Source organism: Oryzias latipes, chromosome 10, assembly GCF_053564925.1.
Source record: "Oryzias latipes strain Hd-rR chromosome 10, Olatipes_Hd-rR_3.1".
Taxonomy (NCBI): Eukaryota; Metazoa; Chordata; class Actinopteri; order Beloniformes; family Adrianichthyidae; genus Oryzias; species Oryzias latipes.
The window spans coordinates 19,013,600-19,032,264 of NC_136246.1; the positions used below are offsets into that span (position 1 = coordinate 19,013,600).

The following is an 18,665-nucleotide window of genomic DNA, read 5'->3' on the forward strand; positions in this document are numbered from 1 at the left end:
AAAAATAAGTCTACAAGCAGCCGAATGATAAGGAAAAGATGTAGAACGTTAATGTAGTATGATGATATTGGTGTTTGAATGTGCACACGGACATGTGCCACATGAGAAAGTACTGAATCCAAGCAACAACGCTTAAATGTTGTAATAAGTCAGGTTAATACTTTTATTTGGCTGACAAAAGTAATACGAGATTTAGAAGTTGATCATTTTAAGGAACAGGTATAAGTAAAACATTTGAATTTATGGGTGAAAGAAACATATTTGCATGTGTGTTTATGCTCAATCAAGCAAGCAATAAAAACAATTTTCATTTATATAGCACTTTTCAGACAAAGTGCAGTAATGCAATAAAGACCAACCTGTACCCTGACTAAAACCTCATACACACGGCTCGTGCAAAATATGTTAGTTTTCTTACTTGCAGTTGATGGTTGTCAAAATGTAAAAATTTACATATTTACAAGTGTTTGTGTCTAAAGTTCAAAGCTTTGGCCTGGAAAAAACTTCAGCGTTTTTCACTCCTGTTTTGGTCCTTTTTTCTGTCTTCTATTTAAGCTTAATCACAAACTCTTTTGACATTGATAGAAACTAAAACATTGTAAATTACTGCTGGTGGTGTTCATCTACCACAGTTATGAGACTGCTGAAGTTAATCAAATGCAGCTTTGACTGCTGTTCATTGTACTTTATCTCTGTTGTCTGTTCTCCCCTCCTAAAAAAATAAAATTCCAATGGTCCAGTCAAAGGCATGTATGATCTTCACAAGGGAAAGGGGAAAATTAAAATCAAATGGATGGTTGAATTATTTTAGTAGCAGTATCCAATTTGAAAGATGAATGTTTTTGGAAAAAGACTTTTCCTTTTTTATGTGCACAGAAAAAGTACAAAATTCATAAGGGAAGGAGAGAAATTATTTACAACAGATCCTTAAAGAGAATTATACCTTATAAAATTACTGTATTCTTCATCTGTGATAAAAGAGGAATTCATTGCAGCTTTATTATTGCAAAATATCCTTCAAGCAACACTTGTGCTATGTACTAAATTACAGTAAAAATCAGTTTTTGCTCAAATAAAAATATTTATAAAATAATTCAAGCACAAGATGAACACAGTACAGAGACAAAGCTGTAGATTTTGTACAAGAAAAAAAAAAGAAAACAACACTTTTTATATGCACAAACTGCTTGTTTTATATGATTTTACTTGGTACACGATAACAATTGTTAGAATAATGTTAAAAAATAACATAGAGTTTTGTTTTCTTTGCCCAAAAAGGACCTTAAAGTGTGACCACCACCTTTTGCCAAAAAAATATATATATATGCACTTTAATGTGCTTGCTGGTCAAAATAAAGATATGAGCAAGTCGGCGGGTCACAAGCTGAAAAATGCAGGAATGCAAGACACTGACGCAGTTTGCCGACTCCAGAGGAATTCTGTCTCACCGTCAACCTTGTGTGTTTTTTGTATTACTTCCATACATCTGCCTCCAGGCAAATCAGCAAAACAGTATTTAGCAGTGCAGAGATCCTGCAAGCATTACAAAACACTGCAGGCTGTTTGCCTGAGGAGGATCAAAAGTGAAAGCCCCGATTACTTTGTCACCATAGCAACAGGGCAAGGAGCAAATAACTCAAAGTTTGAATTGACTTTACGAGTGCTTTTCTGCTCTTTCCAGCTCACCCTCAAAAGCTCACCCCCTCTCCCCCCCTTTTAGCTCCATCTGACTGGAAGTGTGCGTAGTTCCAGTAAAATGTCGGCACGTGCGTCACATGTTTGATTACTGCTGAGGACAGAGAAAAGACAAACCATCCTGCAGGGAGACTGGTTAATCCTGCACTATTTCCCAAATCTGCTTTCCACTCTTTAATGAATCTGGCGAGTGCCACCTTTTTCTCCTCATTCACCCTCTCAGAGAGTTGGCATTCCAGTTCTCGGAAACCAACATTAATGTGATCTTAGAGGAGGGGTGTGCTGCAAGATTTTGGATGTTCACCATTAAAACCTGATTTGCTTTAGATTCGTTGTCGAAATGCAACAGGTTTAGCTGCAATATCCGAAATTTCTTGCATTTAACAGTAATAAAATAAAATAAAACATAAAGTATATGTTGAGTTGGGAAAAAGGGCCAAGGGCATTTAATTCATGCTCTTACTGGTCTGCACTCTGTTTTGTACTGTTATTTAAGCCTATATTTATACATAATCCCCACTATTATTTTTAAGTTTGAGGTTGTGGATTTTTTTTAATTAAATACTTTACAGTTTTTCCATTTAGTTTTTTATTTGCATCTTCCTAAACATCAGCAATCATTAGAATTCCACTGGATACTAAGAAAAACATCCCATCCTAAAGTGTCACTTAAAAGACACCTTAAATTGTTCTTTAAAAAAATATTAATTGTATTTAAAAATCAATTATATCCTATAATTTTTCGTTTCTTACGAGAGCTAGTTATTTATTTATTTATTTATTTATTTATTTATTTATTTATTTATTTATTTATTTATTTATTTATTTATTTATTTATTTATTTATTCATTTTGCATCATGGAAGACTGGAACAAGAAAGTTGCAAAAAATAAATGTGTTACAGTTGGTGTCCATACTTAGTGTTGTTATAAATCATTTCTTGTGCTTTTTAAGTGAGACATTTGTTACAACCATTTTTCCCCTTATAGATTTTCTTTGTCACAGGTTATTTGAGTGTGTATGTTTACCTAATATTGCAGGTTATTCATTCTCAACATCAGGGGTCTGCAAATAGGGCTCTGGAGCCACATGCAGCTCCTTTATGCCTCCATTGTGGCTCTGTTTATAAATAAATGTGCTTTCAATTCCAATAAATAAAGGGTTTGTAGTTAATTTCTTTAAGTTAAGTAAGTTTATTCATTTGTATTTATAATTGTCTGGGGTCATATAACTGAGAAAAATACATGTAGGAGTAGTTTATTATCAGAATAAGCTTGAAGAACATTAAGATTTTTTCAAACAGGTTCTGCACCAATGTTGTCATGATTATATGTGATAGTAAAAGTAGAAAAAGGATGGGGGTGCATTGGCTTTTTTAATTCAAGTATCTGCTGCAGGAGGATTTTTTTGACGCAGAATTTTATTTTGGACAGAAAATTCATCCTGCTATCAAACAGAATAAACTAAAACGAAGAAAATTATAGTGGCTCAATTACTGCAACTATTTTAAACGTATGTTTACTGGCGTTAAATGGCTTAATGGTATGGTTACAAAAACATTTTGTGACTCATGGCTTTTGCTCTTTTTAGGGTCAGATCCCATGCTCTGCAGCTTTATGCAAGAGCGTTAGTTACCTCTTTTGCCACAAGAGGGCGCCGTGATTCTGCCTGTACTTCCTGCCTCGGCTCGGTTGCATCAATTCACTACGCACTTCCGGTTTGTTCCTCTTTCGGCACAACTCGTGACAGCTGTGTATGTGTTGTTTTTTTATTTGTTTTTTTTACCACCAGCGGAACTATTTTATTGAATTAACCACAGTCTCCGGTTGTTCTGTGAATCAGAACTCTGCGGGAGAAACAAACATGTCTTCCCGAGGTTATATCTGCGGTTAAAAGCAAGGACGAACATCATGTGGAGAGTTCAAGGTTTTGTGGGGAGAGGTGAGAAATGTCACTCAAGTCTTTGAAGAAAAAATACACTTTTTTCATTTCGCTGTAATTTTTTTCATTAGTTATTTTGCTGTTACGCATATTTTCAAGCTTGTTATTGTAAATGAGAAACTGTGTAGCACATACTGTAAATGGGAGACGTTTATGTAACTTCAGCACAGCGAACACAGCATGATGTTTATTTTGGTCTTTGCGGACAGTAATTATTAACTTCCGGTCCCTGACTTCCTATTTTTTTTATAGAACGTTTAAAATATAATTAATTTAATTCCCCACATCCACTTAAAACACTTTAGCCCAAATAGGCCCTTAAAATGTTTATATTTTCCCCCGAAAAATACATTTAGTTCAAGCGTTTGTGTTTAACTAGTAGTCCTTCCGGGAGTGAAATTAATCATATTTAGCAGATTTACAAATTGTATGTCCCAAAATAACAAGAACTGCAGGTTCATATCTCTTTTTCGGTTTGTGTACTTTTGCATTTCAGCTCTGCATAGATTCCATGGCAGCCACACTTTACGACTGACACCGAACCACCATGTGGAAGATGAGGTTCTCAACAGCTCAGCCGCTCTTTCTACGTCCAGACTCCCGTCTGACGGCAGGTACTTCCAACTCCATCCTTTGTCTTTACAGACTTTGGGTTCTGAACCCATCTGACGGCTAGGATAAACTAAAATGTGCCGTCCCCATTTTTATTTTTTTAAATCTTACTTTCTTGAGGTGTTGATGGTTTTCTTGAAACTTTCAGGTCTCAGAAGGAGGAGGATGGAGAAAGGAATAGGAAGGAGCAGACTTTTCAGTTTGATTATGCGAGGCTTCCACGTTACACAGCCCTCGATGCTGTGGGATGGGTATGTCTGGTTACTTCATTTAAAGTGTCAGTGTGCTATTATCAGTGTGCGGGTTCTTGTTAGTTTTAGTTTGTACAATGGTGCAAAAAAGTATCTGCCGGTCACTGATTCTGCAAGTTGCTCCACTTAGAAAAATGGTGAAGGTCTAAAATGCTCATAGATAAATTTTAACTGTGAGAGTCAGAATGTAGAAGAAAAAAATCCAGGAAATCATCACACTTTTTAATGTAACTGTGGTTGTTAATGATAGAGGTCAGATGTTTCCTGTATGTTTTTACCATGTTTACATACACTTTAGCTGCTATTTCGGTCCATTCCTCCATGCAGATCTTCTCAAGAGCTTTGATGTTTTGGGCTTGTTGCTGGGCAACATGGACTTTCAACTCCCTCCATAGGATCTCTGTTGGTTTGAGGTTCAGAGACTGGCTACTCCACTCCAGAACCTTGAAATGCCTTTTAAATAGCCACTATTTTGTTACCATGTGTTTGGGATCACGGTCATGCTTAAGAATCCAGCCATGTCTTTCATCTTCGATGCCACACTGATGGAAGGAGGTTTTGGCCCAAAATCTCTTCATAGATCCATTCATCCTTATCCTTAATACAGATGCAGAAAATCTGCTTCAAACCATGATGTTCCCACCCCCATGCGTCACAGTGGGTTCGGTCTTCTTAGGTTGTAACTCAGCCTTATTCCCCCCCTTCAAACACGGTGGTGTTTATTCCAAACAGTTCCCTTTTGGTCTCCTCTGACCACATGACATTCTCCCAATCCCTCTCTGGATAATCCAGATGGTCTCTGCAAACCTTTGGAGCTCTGCAGGATTTGAATCCATGACAACGTAGGGTGTTACTATTAATAACCTTCATTACTATGGTTGCAGTCCAGAGAACAGAAGCTTTAATTATAAATTTCAAACAGAAGCTATAAAGACAGGTAACCAGTGGAGGATAGAAGAGCTTCTTGAAGAAGAAGTAGCAGAATTCCTGCTTGTTTGTAGAACTAAATACTTATTTTCTTCACCATTATACATATAAACTCTTTAAAAATCAAATTTATGATTTTCTAGATTATTTATTTATATTTTGTGAACCTATGATGAACTTTACAGACCACACTTATCTTTTTTTTTTAAGTGGGACAACTTGCAGAATAGGCGATTAACTGTAAATGTTCTGCATTATTGCGTGAGGAATCGAACCTTATTCAGACTTTTTACATTTAGATATAATAGGAACGTTTTGTCTAGAAAATTACTTTGTTTTAAATTAAATTCATCAACCGTAAGTCGTCTGTGGCACATGGTGCTCGAACCTCTCAGCACTGGGAGTCCTAAACATTAGATGTCTCAGATTGTAAAATCAACCCCCTTTCCCAGGGTGCTGTGGCAGTTCTGTTTATGCAGATCTGCAGGAGAGTCCACTCCAGCTTCTCATCAGGTTCTGAGGCAAGTCCAAATGCAGGGAGCTGGACAGCGTCCTCATCCCTGCAGCGGTGTGGCTACCGCGTCCTGCTTGACATCTGTAAGTCCCTTTGTCATCACAAGAACATTGTTTGCAAAACGCGTTCATTTAAATAACAGTTCATTTAAAAACAATAGTTTTTTTATTTCTGTAGTCTTAAGAGTACAGCTTGACAGTGGTGTGTGTCCTTTCCATCTGCTCTATGCAGTATCCAGACGTGATGTTCTTCCCAGAGGAAGGAGTGTGTTGTGTCTCCAGGGGATGACAGGGAGTCAGAATCCAGATCATTCTTCCACTCAAAGCAGCAGCAACAGTCCAGCCAGCACCGGCCAGCAGTTTCTGACTGCTGACAGTTCCACCTCCGACCACCAGGGGGAGCTCGAACACTCACCTGAAATTGGTTTGTTTTCTATCAGGTTTATATACAAATGTTTAAAGAAAAGACATTTTTGTACGTTTTTGAGCTAATTAGTTGCTTGCAAATAATAATTTGTTCTTCCTTGTCTCACAGGGGAGTATCTTCTTTCTGAAGAATGTCCTCAGAATGACACTAGTCCAGAAAAAACAGTGAGGAAAAACGAAGTACATTTCTCACTTTATTGTTTGATTTTTACTTTAAAATACACTTCACTGACTTCTTTACAAATAATTTATGTCCACATTGTTATTTTTAGGCCACCTTATCCAAAGAAGAAAAGTTATCACAAGCAGCACTTAACCTCAAACATGTGGGGGACAGCAGTATTCCTGTTATCCTTAACATCATCGGTAAGGATGTGCTAGAGTTTCCCCTAATAGCAATCCTATGCACATTTCAGTTGAAACAGTAATATTTCCTCTCTTGTATTCATTGTTTGGTCTGCTTGTCCAACAGGCCTAGAAAACACTATGGCTGAGAATTACAGGGAAGCTTTCATGTGTTTTCAAGCTGCGGCCCAACAGGGCTACAGTAAAGCCCAGTTTAACACCGCCGTGTGCTATGAAAAAGGTCGAGGAGTCGACAAGGACATAGACAAGGTGAGGCTGTTGTCTGCTGACTAGTTTAGTCCTACATAATCAGTCAGTGTCAGCAGGGCTGAGTGTTTCGGGTTGACTTATGCACCAAATAATATCTGGTTTATCGTTAGAAACTGGAAAAAAAACGGGCACATGTGCCCAACAGTTCAGAGGAAAGTCCAAGTCCGTTAAGGAAAAGGAACCTTTTTTTATTGCAGTAAACGATACGATGTTGAAAAGAGAGTTTAATACATTTTAGATTGTTGATGTATGGAAATAATGGATGTAGAATTAAACAAAAATTTTAAACAAATGTAAAAACTGTTTTTTGTTTTGCCTTTATGTGTTTTTTCTATCTTACATGTGTCTGCTATAAGTCACTTTGTTTGAATATTAAAGATATTTTATTCAGAGACGCCTTTGTTTTTTTGATACACCGATTTCAGTTTTGCTTGTTATCGTTGTGTCAAACTACTTTTTTAGGTTATCACTTTTTCTCACTAATATAAGCCTCTAAGAATCTCTATAATGAAAAACTCTTGTTTTTAATCAATTACATTCTTTCTTTTCATCTGCCAGCTATTCAATAACCTGTGTTTTTCCCCAGGCTCTGTATTTTTACAGACAGGCTGCAGCCAGAGGCCACAAACAAGCTCAGTATCGATATGCAAAGCTTCTACTGACCAGCAGAGAGCAGCAGAGTGCAGAAGAGATGAACACTGTTGTCAACTTACTTCAAGAAGCTGCTGCAGCTGGAATCACCAAGGTACGAATCCAGCCTTCATGATCAGCCTTTCACAATGCAAATATATTTCACTGTGGTTTGGTGCAAGTGACATTTTTAATTGAAGAAATATATATTTTAGTGATACGTTTGCAACACTAAAGGTTTAAATGAAAAGTTTTTGTATCTGTTGCAACACACAGCTTTCGTAAAAGTCATATAGCCAAAAGGCAGTAAAACATAACTGCAACAAAAGATGTCATTTTTTATTTTTTTAAGTCTTGCTGAGATATTTTGAGCTGGTTCCTTTTAAAAGGTTTCTTTAAGGTGACTGTGAAGCCCTTTGGACCTAAATGCTATTGAAGTACACGTCATTTACCAATTACCAAAGAACAAGTCAAGGCAACGCCACGTAAAAAATGCAAAAGCCTGGTCTGGAATATCCAAAAGAAGAAAAAAATCAAATAAAAGCTTTCTTTAACCCTGATCACAAATTTGACCCATGTTTCACTTTGAAAATATCTGAGAAAAGCAGGGTAATTTTTTTTGTTTTTTCTTTAATCAAATATAGATAATATTAATCAACAAAATTATATTAAAAAGTTCTCTGGAAATTAAATTAAGCTGGATTCGTTATTTGACTTTAAAGCAGTTTTAATTTCCATCCTTCAGGCCCAGCTGTGCTTAGCTTCCGTCTACACTCGGGATCCTGGGAGGAATGGGGGCAAGTCCATTAAGTACCTGAAGATGGCAGCAGAGAGTGGAGTGAGTGCTTTCTAGATGCTTCTAGACTTTTATCAGTGGCTTCATACCAGAAAACGCATAATTTTCAAGTAAAATACTCGTACACTAACGTTAATAATAATAATGCTGCATAAAAATAAAAGTTCACTGTCATCTCCTAATCTTTGATTGTTGAACCGACTTAAGTTTTTTATGTGGGTAACTATCTTGGTAAAACTTTGATCATTTTTGGGTCAAGTTTCTTCTTCATAATAATAATAATGGATTAGATTTATCTGCGCTTTTTCTTGGTGCTCAAAGTGCTTCCAATGTGTCCATTATTTATTCACTCCTCATTCATACTTGGTGACGGTAGCTACTAATGTAGCCTCAGCTGCCCTGGGGCAGACTGACAGTCTGCGCCTACGGTCCCTCTGACCCAACGGGACATTCATGCACATTCACACACCAGTGGAGCCGCACTGGAGGCAACCAGGGTGACGTGTCTGGCCCAAGGACACAACGGCAGCTGGCTGGGAGGAGTGGGAAATCGAACCACCGACCTTTCAGTCATTGGACGACCTGCTCGACTAATTTCAGTGATTTCAGATCAAATGATATGATTTGATCTTTTCTTGTTCAGGACGACACGGCCCTGCTGTTTTTGGGTCAATGTTACGAGAGCGGCTTTGGCGTGCGGCAGAACCTCAACAAAGCTGCTCAGTTTTACAAACAAGCAGCTCAAGCAGGCAACAAACAAGCCAAGAGTTTACTCAGGCCCCACAGTGACCTAAACACTAAAGGTGAGCACATCTGCATTTTATGCTTCCAGATGTATCTGTATAGGATGAATGATAATATTCATGTTTTTTTCAGCTGAAGATGTGGTGATGCGTTCCATCCAGTCAGCTCCATGCTTCCCTGTGGCTGACAGTCGGCTCCTACCAACACCCTCCTCCCCGACCACTTCCAGTCATCCGGCAACCGTTCCACTCCTCCCTCACTCCTGGAGTATGGGGAACCTTGGAGCTCCCCTGTCATTGTCCTCCATGCCCCTTCACTTCCAGCCGTCCCCCACAGAGAAGGGGCGCTGTCAGTGGACTGTAGGAGTAGGGTAGATAGACAAACATGAGTAAAATTACAAGGAGATAAAGGTCCATCCATCCAGATTTTGTAAAGTCTGGATGGAAGTAAGGTGGTCAGTTAGTATTGATTACATTATCTTTTTGCTTTTAGTAACGTTATCAGAAAATAAGCTTTTTTGTTATAAAAAAAAAAAACATTTTTACTATGTCAAGGTAAATGTAAAAGAACTTGGTGCCTTTGGTGTTTTTGCTTCCTTGCAAAATGTCTTAAACATGTAAAACTATGTGTTTAACCATATTTGATGACATGTCTCTGTGGCTTAATGGCTTGTTCTGTGTTTCTTGATGTGAAAGCACCACCATGCTGCCAAAGTCTGTTGATTGCACTGTTAAGACGCACCGTTTTAAATAAATACACTTTTAGAAAGTATTGTTTTGTTTACTTTTATTTAATTTACCAAAAATATAAATTTCCCAGAATGCTTTTGTAACTTCTGATTAAATGTTTAAATGCTGGTTGTTTCTGTCAGATCCGATCCTTATGGAGTTAATTCAGTCTCAATAATCAGAAATGCACACAACCGGTTTTACAAATGCACACGCTCCGATTCACAAATGTCATTTTATGCAAACGTGAAAAATAAATTCGGAAATACACACCCTGTGTTTCACAAACACACAGATTGTGTTTCACAAATGCACACTAAATGTTTTACAAATGCACAATAAGTGTTTCTCACAAATGTGCACACTGTGTTTCACAAAAACATTTCAGAAATTCACAATAAATGTATCAGAAATACACAGTAAGTGCTTCACAAACATGATTTTTAGGCACACATGTGATGTGAACTCACAGATCATTCGAATTGCAGACTGTGCATTCAAAATCCCGTTCTCGTTTGTGAATCTCCCCGTGTGTGTGAGAGATTTTTCTACGGTGAATATTGAGACTCATCTGACGGAGCGGGTCGACTAATCTCACCATTGGCTAGTGAATCTGTCAATCAAACTCATCGGCAAAGCAGGCGGGTTCGCTTTTAGCCAATCGAATGGCCCCTTACACTCCTCACTTTCAAAGTGACGAGGGAGGGAGCTGTTCAGCACAGCAGTTGAAAGGACGCGGGCGGCAAACATGGCGGAGAGGTCTTCTGAACGGGATCAGTCTCAGGCCGTAAGTAATGCACTTATTTGATCATTCCCTCGTTGTACGTCCTGTAATGTTATTGAATACTAAGTTGAAGCGTTCTCCTTTGCCAAGTGACATGTGTGAATGCTTTATGAACACTGCAGCCGAGTCGTTTGCAGAGTACCCCCACCGCAAATTAGCTTAGCTTTGTTTTGCTTAGCCTGTGCAAGTTGTGTCTGTGTGAGTGTGAGTGAAGTTCAAGCCGGTGTCGGTTCAAGCTAGCGTCTATAGCTAATGATCTGTAGGTTCTTAACATGATTCATAAGGAACTAAGGGGAAAAGCATGCCGGATTTACAGCAGCAAAGAAAGTTTAATAAAAAGTATTGATTTGGAGACGGCGATTTGTTTAAACACTGATGCTATGCTATGCTAACTAGCTAGTTGTTCCGTGTGCTGCCTTTATGTAAACGCGATCCGGGTTAAAGTTAGACACAGCATTTTCACAACCCAGACTTTAAGACGGGGTGGACTGTGCAACAAAGTTATTTCATATGACATTCATGAAAACGGCATTTTTTAAATATAACAGACATGAATCCACTGTTGAATGAAAGAAGCCTCATTAAGTTTCTAACGTTAGAACCCGTATTGTGCTGAAAAGCCCTGTGAGATTGCGTCAGAGTGACAGCCACTAAAATCCCCGTATCTTTACTTCCAATGACGTAATGACAAGAATCCCAAACATTATGTTTTTAGGCTGTTTTGTAGTCGATAAGTAGTCACAGGGGTGGATGGGAGAAATCAGCTGTCAACAGTGATTTGAGTAGAAGTTACTGTAAGTATTACACACAGGCTTCCTGTGATCAGTGTCTTGTCTCTGATTTTTTTTAAAGGTGTTCTTTACTACAAGCTCAAGTAATCATAGCAAGAGTGTTTTAAAAAAATTCCCCTTTCATATATTTGAAAATTATGTAATTTAAGATCAGACGGCTAAATTATCTAATCCATGTTTGTTGTGTTTTTATTTATTCTCTAGGAATTACTGAATGTGACAGCGTGACAATCTTTTGTTCCTCGTGCCATCAGGCAATACAACTCTCTGGCAGGGCATCTTACAAGTAATTTCTTTTAATTTTACCCACTGATTTTCCAATTATTTACCTTTTTTTATCAATCTTTTTATTTTGTGATATTTCTATTTGTAATGCATGTGTGTTTGTGTTTTTTTAAGATGGCCATTTTAAAAAAATTTCCTCAGGGATTATTAAATACCCTTCTATTCTATTCTATTTCATATTTTATCATCCTATTGTATTACTGTTTTACCTGTCAATTGGGAATTTAGCATTTTTGCCCCTGTAAATATCTGACAGTTGAAAGTATTTGTACTTGTATTCCATGTATCCTGTACCTGAAGATAGCAGAGAACAACTGTGCAGACACCCACTTGGCCTTCTTCAGTGACGCTGTGAACGTTTATGGCTTTCCTCTGAGGTATTCATGTTATTCATAAAGAAATATTTTATTCACATATCAGGCAGTATAAGTACTTGGTTATTTGTATAAAAATAAAATTACTTTTTTTAGACTCCTCTCCATAAACAAAGGCAACTCTAAAACTTTCCCCTCATGAATAACATTTTACCCCCCCTTAACAGTCTCTCTCACCTCATTTTTTTCCTCAGTGATACATGTAACCCACTCCTGCAATTTTTTTAACCTAGAAATTCTACTTATTGGCATCATACATAAGAACATTACATTTTAAACTGATGTGTACCGTATTGGCGATGCATTTGTAATTATGTGTTTGAGACATGATTTTCATGTTATTGTCAGGGTGAGAGGAGATCACGGAGGAGAAAATGTGGGCATAGCTGAGTTAATGCTCACAGTACGTACAACTGACACAAACGGCTTCATTGTGGGAAAAGTGTACACACAATCAACGGTGAGTTGAACCTAGTTTTAGAAGCTTTAATATATACACAGGGCTCCAGACTGCGTCCATTTGGTCACATTTTGCGACCAAAATTTGAGAGTGTGTGACTGAATTTTACACCCAGTCGCACATGTGCTACCAGTAAACTTGCCTCCTCCACCCTCCGTATTTTTTATACATTAAACATGAAAGGAGCACGTCAATGATCGATGAAATGAGAGATGAAATCATCAATGAGACGCGAGTGCACACGCACGCAGGCAGACACACACACTCGCGCGAATACTCATGAGACTGGAGCACACGCGAGCACACACTCGCGTTTCATTGAGTGATGCCTGAGGCGGCCAATGCGTCTGAGAAGAATAGGGAAAGTCACTGCAAGTGGCTAAAATATGTGGAGGGGCGGGGCCTAGAGATAATCGAGCGCGCATAAACATCCGTGGGAAGGAAACGGAGACAAATATCATCACAACTTGATATGTGCGTCTGAGCTATGAGCAAGCGAACTATTGATTCGTTCTTCCGACCTGCAGCTAGTGTACCAGTGACAGAGTGTACAGCAGGGGTCTCAAACTCGCATGAAATCGAAGCTGCAGCGAGACTGAAAGAGACCAGGAATTAGGAGTTGTCCTTAACATTCAATTTCGTTTTAATATGCCTCTCCCCCTAAGTATGAACTGTGATATTACATCTTTTATAATTATTTTAATGTTTTGTAATGGATGTAGCCTTTTTTTAATCAGTTGGTATTTTGAATTATTTTAATTGATCAGTGAACTACAAAAAACCCATCAGGACGCATGTCCCATAATGCATTGTTTTGTAGTCTGTAGGGCAGCTTTTAGTCAGTTCAATACTAAATTTCCAGCTGCGTTCGCTCTGATTGGTGTCTTGCTCTCACCCCTTTCTCGGGATATTTTTGTTTTGATTGACAGGTGATGTTGGAGCAAAAAGAAAAATATACGTCACACACCAGGTGATCTGTGCAGTGTTGCGTCCATCTGGGTGATCTCAAACACGCTTATTGTGCATCTTGGCTGAACCTATTTGGTGTCACCAACATGAATTTCCATCCTCTAATATTTACATACATTTAAGTATTGTTTGAAACTGTGAAATTACGAAAGGTTACTACGGTAATCACTTGTTACTAAAAACTTTTTTTTATTCTAAAAGTATGGTATTTTTTTTTACTATTTTTACTTAGTTGTACTGTCGTGACAGCGATGGTGCTGTCAGTTTACCTTCATGTTGCATCTTCAAAAGTGCAGAATAAAATATGACACTGAATTAGAAACAGCACATTGTAATTTCTGCATCTATTATTAAAGTATTTATTTGTAATACAGTGGAAATTAGTAGATTTGGTTAGAATGTTGATTTACGGTATGCGCCCCTAAATTTTCTGGTTGTGCCCCTAAAACTTTCAGTTGGGGGCCACTGTGCTCCTAGTGAAAAAAGTTAGTCTGGAGCCCTGATACATAAAAGTGAATGATGTATTAAAAATAAATCTGACAATAATATAATATTTATTTTTGCTTTTTTCCAAATACAGGATTGAGCTCCTCTGGTGTGATGTCTTCGTGAGTGTTACTGGTTTATATTACAACATCCTGCACTCTCCTGAGGACCAAGACTTGCTCAATATCAGTCACATCACATATTCTGCTGCCATTACATTTTTCTACCACGCATTCAGGCCAGTTTGGATGTCTTTAGTGACGCGTGGGACAGCCATCCAATCAGGACGGAGCAAAGCATGACACCAAATCAGCTGTGGCAGTTGGGCTTGACCCAGAACCCTGTTTCTGATCCCCGGGTAAATGCTTTATTTAATCTCACTGTACTGGACAACTGATTTGTGTGCAGTTTGACTAAAGTGGAAAGTATCAAGAAGAGTATCATGAAATCCTAATGACTACAGTGAATTTTCATCGAAAATGAATGAAAAGGATTATTGTTGTGTGGTGCAAACAATTTCCCTAAATTGTTTGTTTGTAGGAAGAATAGCACATCTGCAAGTTCAAAATGCATCACAATGCATGGCCTTATGAACCATCAGATGTACTAATGTCACTACTTTGTTAAGGTTCACTTATTTGCAAATTATAAACAGTTATGGAGATATGAGGTCTGCCTGCCAGCAACAATATAAGTTATTATTAGTCGGTCACTGTTCCTACATAATCTAAAACACAAAAAAAACAGTGCTGTTCAAAAACAGTATCTTTTTTTTTTTTTTTTTTTTGTCAGGGTATGCTGGTTCCAGAGATTGAATGGGAGGAGAGTGGATCCATGACTGAACCTCATCCTGGGATCAATGTCCCGGTATGGGACAGTCCTCTTTTGGGTCCACAATTGTTGGAACTGCAAGACGACATCAATCCATTGTGGAATTCAGACCGTTTGGGAGTGGACCTACATCTTTACTGTCCAGTGTGTTTAGAACTTAATTTAGGCGACATAATTACATACAGAAGAAGAGAGACTGAGCGGGGCAAGACAGAGTTCAAATCAATACTGCTGTATTGTTCAAGGGACTTCATTGTATGTAAGGAAGTTATGAAAATTAGTTCGAGTTTAAATAAAATTCAAATCAGTAGAGATCCCACATTTGCTTAAATTTTGATGTTTTAATCTGTCCAGGTTTTCACTGAATTTTACTCTGCAATAAAGGGTGAATGTTTGCACTTTGTTGTTCTATGACCATCTTTTGTTGTGTAGTATTTAACCAGCTACAAAAACCCAGAGAGATGAGGATCTTTTTTGCAAGGGTGACCTGGCCAAGAGGTGTATATGTATATGGTTACAATATAAAATCAATGACATTTGAGTTATTAAAAAAATAAAATTAAGGTCCATCAAAGTGACTTCGGGCTGAGCAGGGGAGGTGTATTGGGTATCTGTGATTGACAGTGAGATGAACTTGAGGTAATGTAGTCCCACTGCGTGGTACGGAGCAAAGTGATGCCAGTTTCTCCACAAAACCTGTGGAAGTTGAAGATTTTTCTCCTCCACCTTCATATGATCAAAACCGTGTCTGAGTGTTGAAATGACGCTAGCATGAAAGCTAAGAGAATAACGTACAAACGATCCCGAGTGAAACATTCATTTTAAATCTCATGACCAGTACAGAGTTCGATGGATTCTGTCAACTGCATTCAACCACTGTTGCCTTGCTTCCAGGTCCACTGAAAAATTGCACAAGCCAGTAATTTTTGACAACCGAAGGCAATAAACCGACAAGCCATGCTAAGGCTAACACGCTAACGACCGACTGGTACAGAATCAAATATGGGCGGGGCTTTTGCCACCCGCAGAAAGCGTAGAGAAAGTGTAAGGGGCCATACGATTGGCTAAAAGCGAACCCGCCTGCTTTCCCGATGAGTTTGATTGACAGATTCACTAGCCAATGGTGACATTAGTTGACCCGCTCCGTCAGATGAGTCTCAATATTCACCGTAGAAAAATCTCTCACACACACGGGGAGATTCACAAACGAGAACGGGATTTTGAATGCACAGTCTGCAGTTCGAATGATCTGTGAGTTCACATCACATGTGTACCTAAAAATCATGTTTGTGAAGCACTTACTGTGTATTTCTGATACATTTATTGTGAATTTCTAAAATGTTTTTTGTGAAACACAGTGTGCACATTTGTGAGAAACACTTATTGTGCATTTGTAAAACATTTAGTGTGCATTTGTGAAACACAATCTGTGTGTTTGTGAAACACAGGGTGTGTATTTCCGAATTTATTTTTCACGTTTGCATAAAATGACATTTGTGAATCGGAGCGTGTGCATTTGTAAAACCGGTTGTGTGCATTTCTGATTATTGAGACTGAATTAACTCCATAGATCCTCCACACGCAGTCGTGTCTCCTCGGTCCGCGTGACGTGATTTTCCCCGATGATGTGTGATTTCATTACCTGAAACGCAAAACAACCCCGGCAGATTTATCATGTCTGCGTCCCCTCCGTGCAAAGGCGCTGCCGCGTCCGCGCTTCTGATTGGCCGGCTGCGCGTGAGCTCCACAGCGCCGCGCCTCTCCGGGATCCTCTGGCGCAGAGAAACAGCGTAGCTTCGGCCGCCTTGACAGGGAGGACCAAGCCGGGGTTGAGGGGAGGGGGCTCCGAAGATGATCTAAATTCCATAGGGGGTCAGACCGGCATTTCAAAGCGGCCCTAGTGTTCAACCCTGCGCGCCGTCGTTGGAGGAGAGACGCAGAAGCGGTGAGTGGAAGCAAACAGATGCTCTCGGTGGGATGCGCTCCCCTCCCAGTGCGGCGGGGATGGGGCTGGATGCCCAACATGTACTGCGTCTGTTCTATATTTACAGATAAGCTTCCGCAGTCATTTTAACTCCACTCCTCCGCCCGTTTCTTTGGGGTAAATTTGATCCATGGAGCCGTTTCTGGTTTGGCTGTGAGGGAATTTATGGAGGCAGCAAAAAAGGGGGTTAAAATACTCCACCCATGACATCATCCACTTTTCCAAGTTCATTTTCTCCAATGCTCGGGCTTTCATCTGTTGCGTTTGTTGTTATAGGGAGGTTTGTGTCGCACTGGGATATATAATAAAGCCAAAGCCCTGATATATTACAGATGGATGCTTTTCTGAGGTATTCAAATCTTGATTATTGCGTAAAACACGTTTTTGTTTATGTGAAATCATAAAATTCAGTTCCTGCAAGTCATTACTGATTTCATTTTTTCTTTAAAACCTTCTGCTTATTCTGCCAGAAAACAAGTTTTACTTCATTATTTTGGCAAATAATCTATACTGAACATAAAACCCAGTAAAATGATTTTTGCAAAAAAATATATATTTTTTTTAGTTTGTACAAGTGTCAGGACAAATTTTCCCAAGCAAAATAACTGCTCTACTTAAAGCCATACTAGATAAATAAACACAAAAGATTTCTTCAACTTGGAGCTTCCCCTTTGTGTTGTGTCCTGCAAACTGCTGTGTCATTCTCTTCTCCCTTTTCCTCTAATAAGCTTCTCTTCCTCGCTGGCCCTGGCCTGCACCCTCGCTTTGCTCCACTTTGTCCACCAATAGACCTGGCTGCATTAATATAAGGGTGGAGGAAAGCCTCCATAGAGTCTCTGTGTCTGCAGTGCACAAACACACACAGAAGGAGTTCTTTATAATGGAATTCATCATCTGAGTCATACCTGCTTGAATTGCAGAGCAGCATAACATTAGGACAGGCTAACTGATGTGAAAAATACAAGAATTTACACAATATGTCTAATGACGCCCTACCAAGTCTTGTATTTTTCTGCTTAATTTATAGAATGAATACAAATCTTTAAATGAGTTAAATTTCACTTTCAGAATCAGCTTTATTGACCAAGTAGGAGGTAATTTGACTCTGGTAACTTATACTCCATTATACAAAGACAAAGCGTATAAAGACAAACCATAAATAGGCCTAAAAATCTATATAACATGTAAGCTGGTTTAAAAACTTCTCGTGTGTGGTTTCATACAATTTCTTACAACCATACAACTTATGTGACATGATCAAGTCTTTTGCAGTATTGGCATTACAGATAATGATACAAATGTGGCAGGTTGTGCCTAATAGGCTTTACTTTAACTGAAAATGTTTTGCCAAAGTGTCTGTTCTAGGGGTGTAAAGATTCCTTTTAACAACGATTCTATTCATATCAGATTTTGTGGTTTATTGTGCGATTCATAGTCGACATTTGTTCATTTTGATAGATCTGATTCACTGACCTAAAATGAGTCTTTAAATATTATTATTAAATATGTGTACAAACAAATAAGTAAACAAGAATAAATGGAAAATCCATCTACATTTTAGTTTCCTAAAGTTTAGCCCACTGTTGTTTTTCCAAATTACATTTATCCATAGGGAACATTATTAGAATATTCTACCTCACTGTATGGTCACATCTTTGCAAAATTCAAAGTATTTCCCCACACTGGATTGGAATTATATTTTTTGTTGCCATCACATGTGTGTTGTCCGCTGTGATGCACTTGGTCATTTTTACATTACAGTAAAATAAACCTACCAACAGAACGGGGGACCTTTCTGTGTGGAGTTTGCATGTTCTCCTCGT

General features: G+C 38.5%; 2 protein-coding genes and 1 long non-coding RNA gene across 12 annotated transcripts in view; all 3 read left to right on the forward strand.

The window, feature by feature from the left end:
* Window positions 1–3,318: 3,318 nt before the first annotated feature.
* Window positions 3,319–9,921, forward strand: dele1 (DAP3 binding cell death enhancer 1). Of its 5 annotated transcripts, none has more exons than XM_011480207.4 (13): window positions 3,319–3,448; window positions 3,538–3,636; window positions 4,133–4,250; window positions 4,397–4,499; window positions 5,879–6,023; window positions 6,172–6,363; window positions 6,475–6,545; window positions 6,638–6,731; window positions 6,838–6,980; window positions 7,567–7,725; window positions 8,356–8,448; window positions 9,050–9,209; window positions 9,283–9,921. In XM_011480207.4, exons 2-13 carry the CDS (start codon window positions 3,606–3,608, stop codon window positions 9,522–9,524), a joined length of 1,551 nt encoding a protein of 516 aa, XP_011478509.1. In that variant the 5' UTR covers window positions 3,319–3,448; window positions 3,538–3,605; the 3' UTR covers window positions 9,525–9,921. The 5 variants fall into 5 exon arrangements, with proteins under 5 accessions (XP_011478509.1, XP_078809722.1, XP_011478508.1 ...); XM_078953596.1 differs by having other exon boundaries at window positions 6,475–6,530; XM_011480206.4 differs by having other exon boundaries at window positions 3,397–3,636.
* Window positions 9,922–10,523: 602 nt separating this feature from the next.
* Window positions 10,524–14,960, forward strand: LOC144994731 (uncharacterized). Of its 3 annotated transcripts, none has more exons than XR_013658343.1 (7): window positions 10,524–10,665; window positions 11,658–11,739; window positions 12,039–12,115; window positions 12,461–12,572; window positions 14,122–14,149; window positions 14,266–14,385; window positions 14,820–14,960. It is a non-coding gene; the product is annotated as an uncharacterized LOC144994731 (long non-coding RNA). The 3 variants fall into 3 exon arrangements; XR_013658344.1 differs by having other exon boundaries at window positions 14,286–14,385; XR_013658345.1 differs by lacking the exon at window positions 10,524–10,665 and adding an exon at window positions 11,425–11,456.
* Window positions 14,961–16,580: 1,620 nt separating this feature from the next.
* The window catches only part of apbb2a (amyloid beta (A4) precursor protein-binding, family B, member 2a), a 38,451-nt gene continuing 36,366 nt past the window's right edge, over window positions 16,581–18,665 (forward strand). The window contains exon 1 of one of the 4 annotated variants that reach the window (XM_023959190.2): window positions 16,581–16,803. The gene's annotated coding sequence lies outside the window, so the exon portion shown is untranslated. The remainder of the gene's footprint in view (window positions 16,804–18,665) is intronic. The other 3 variants (XM_023959191.2, XM_078953594.1, XM_078953593.1) reach the window with 3 other exon arrangements.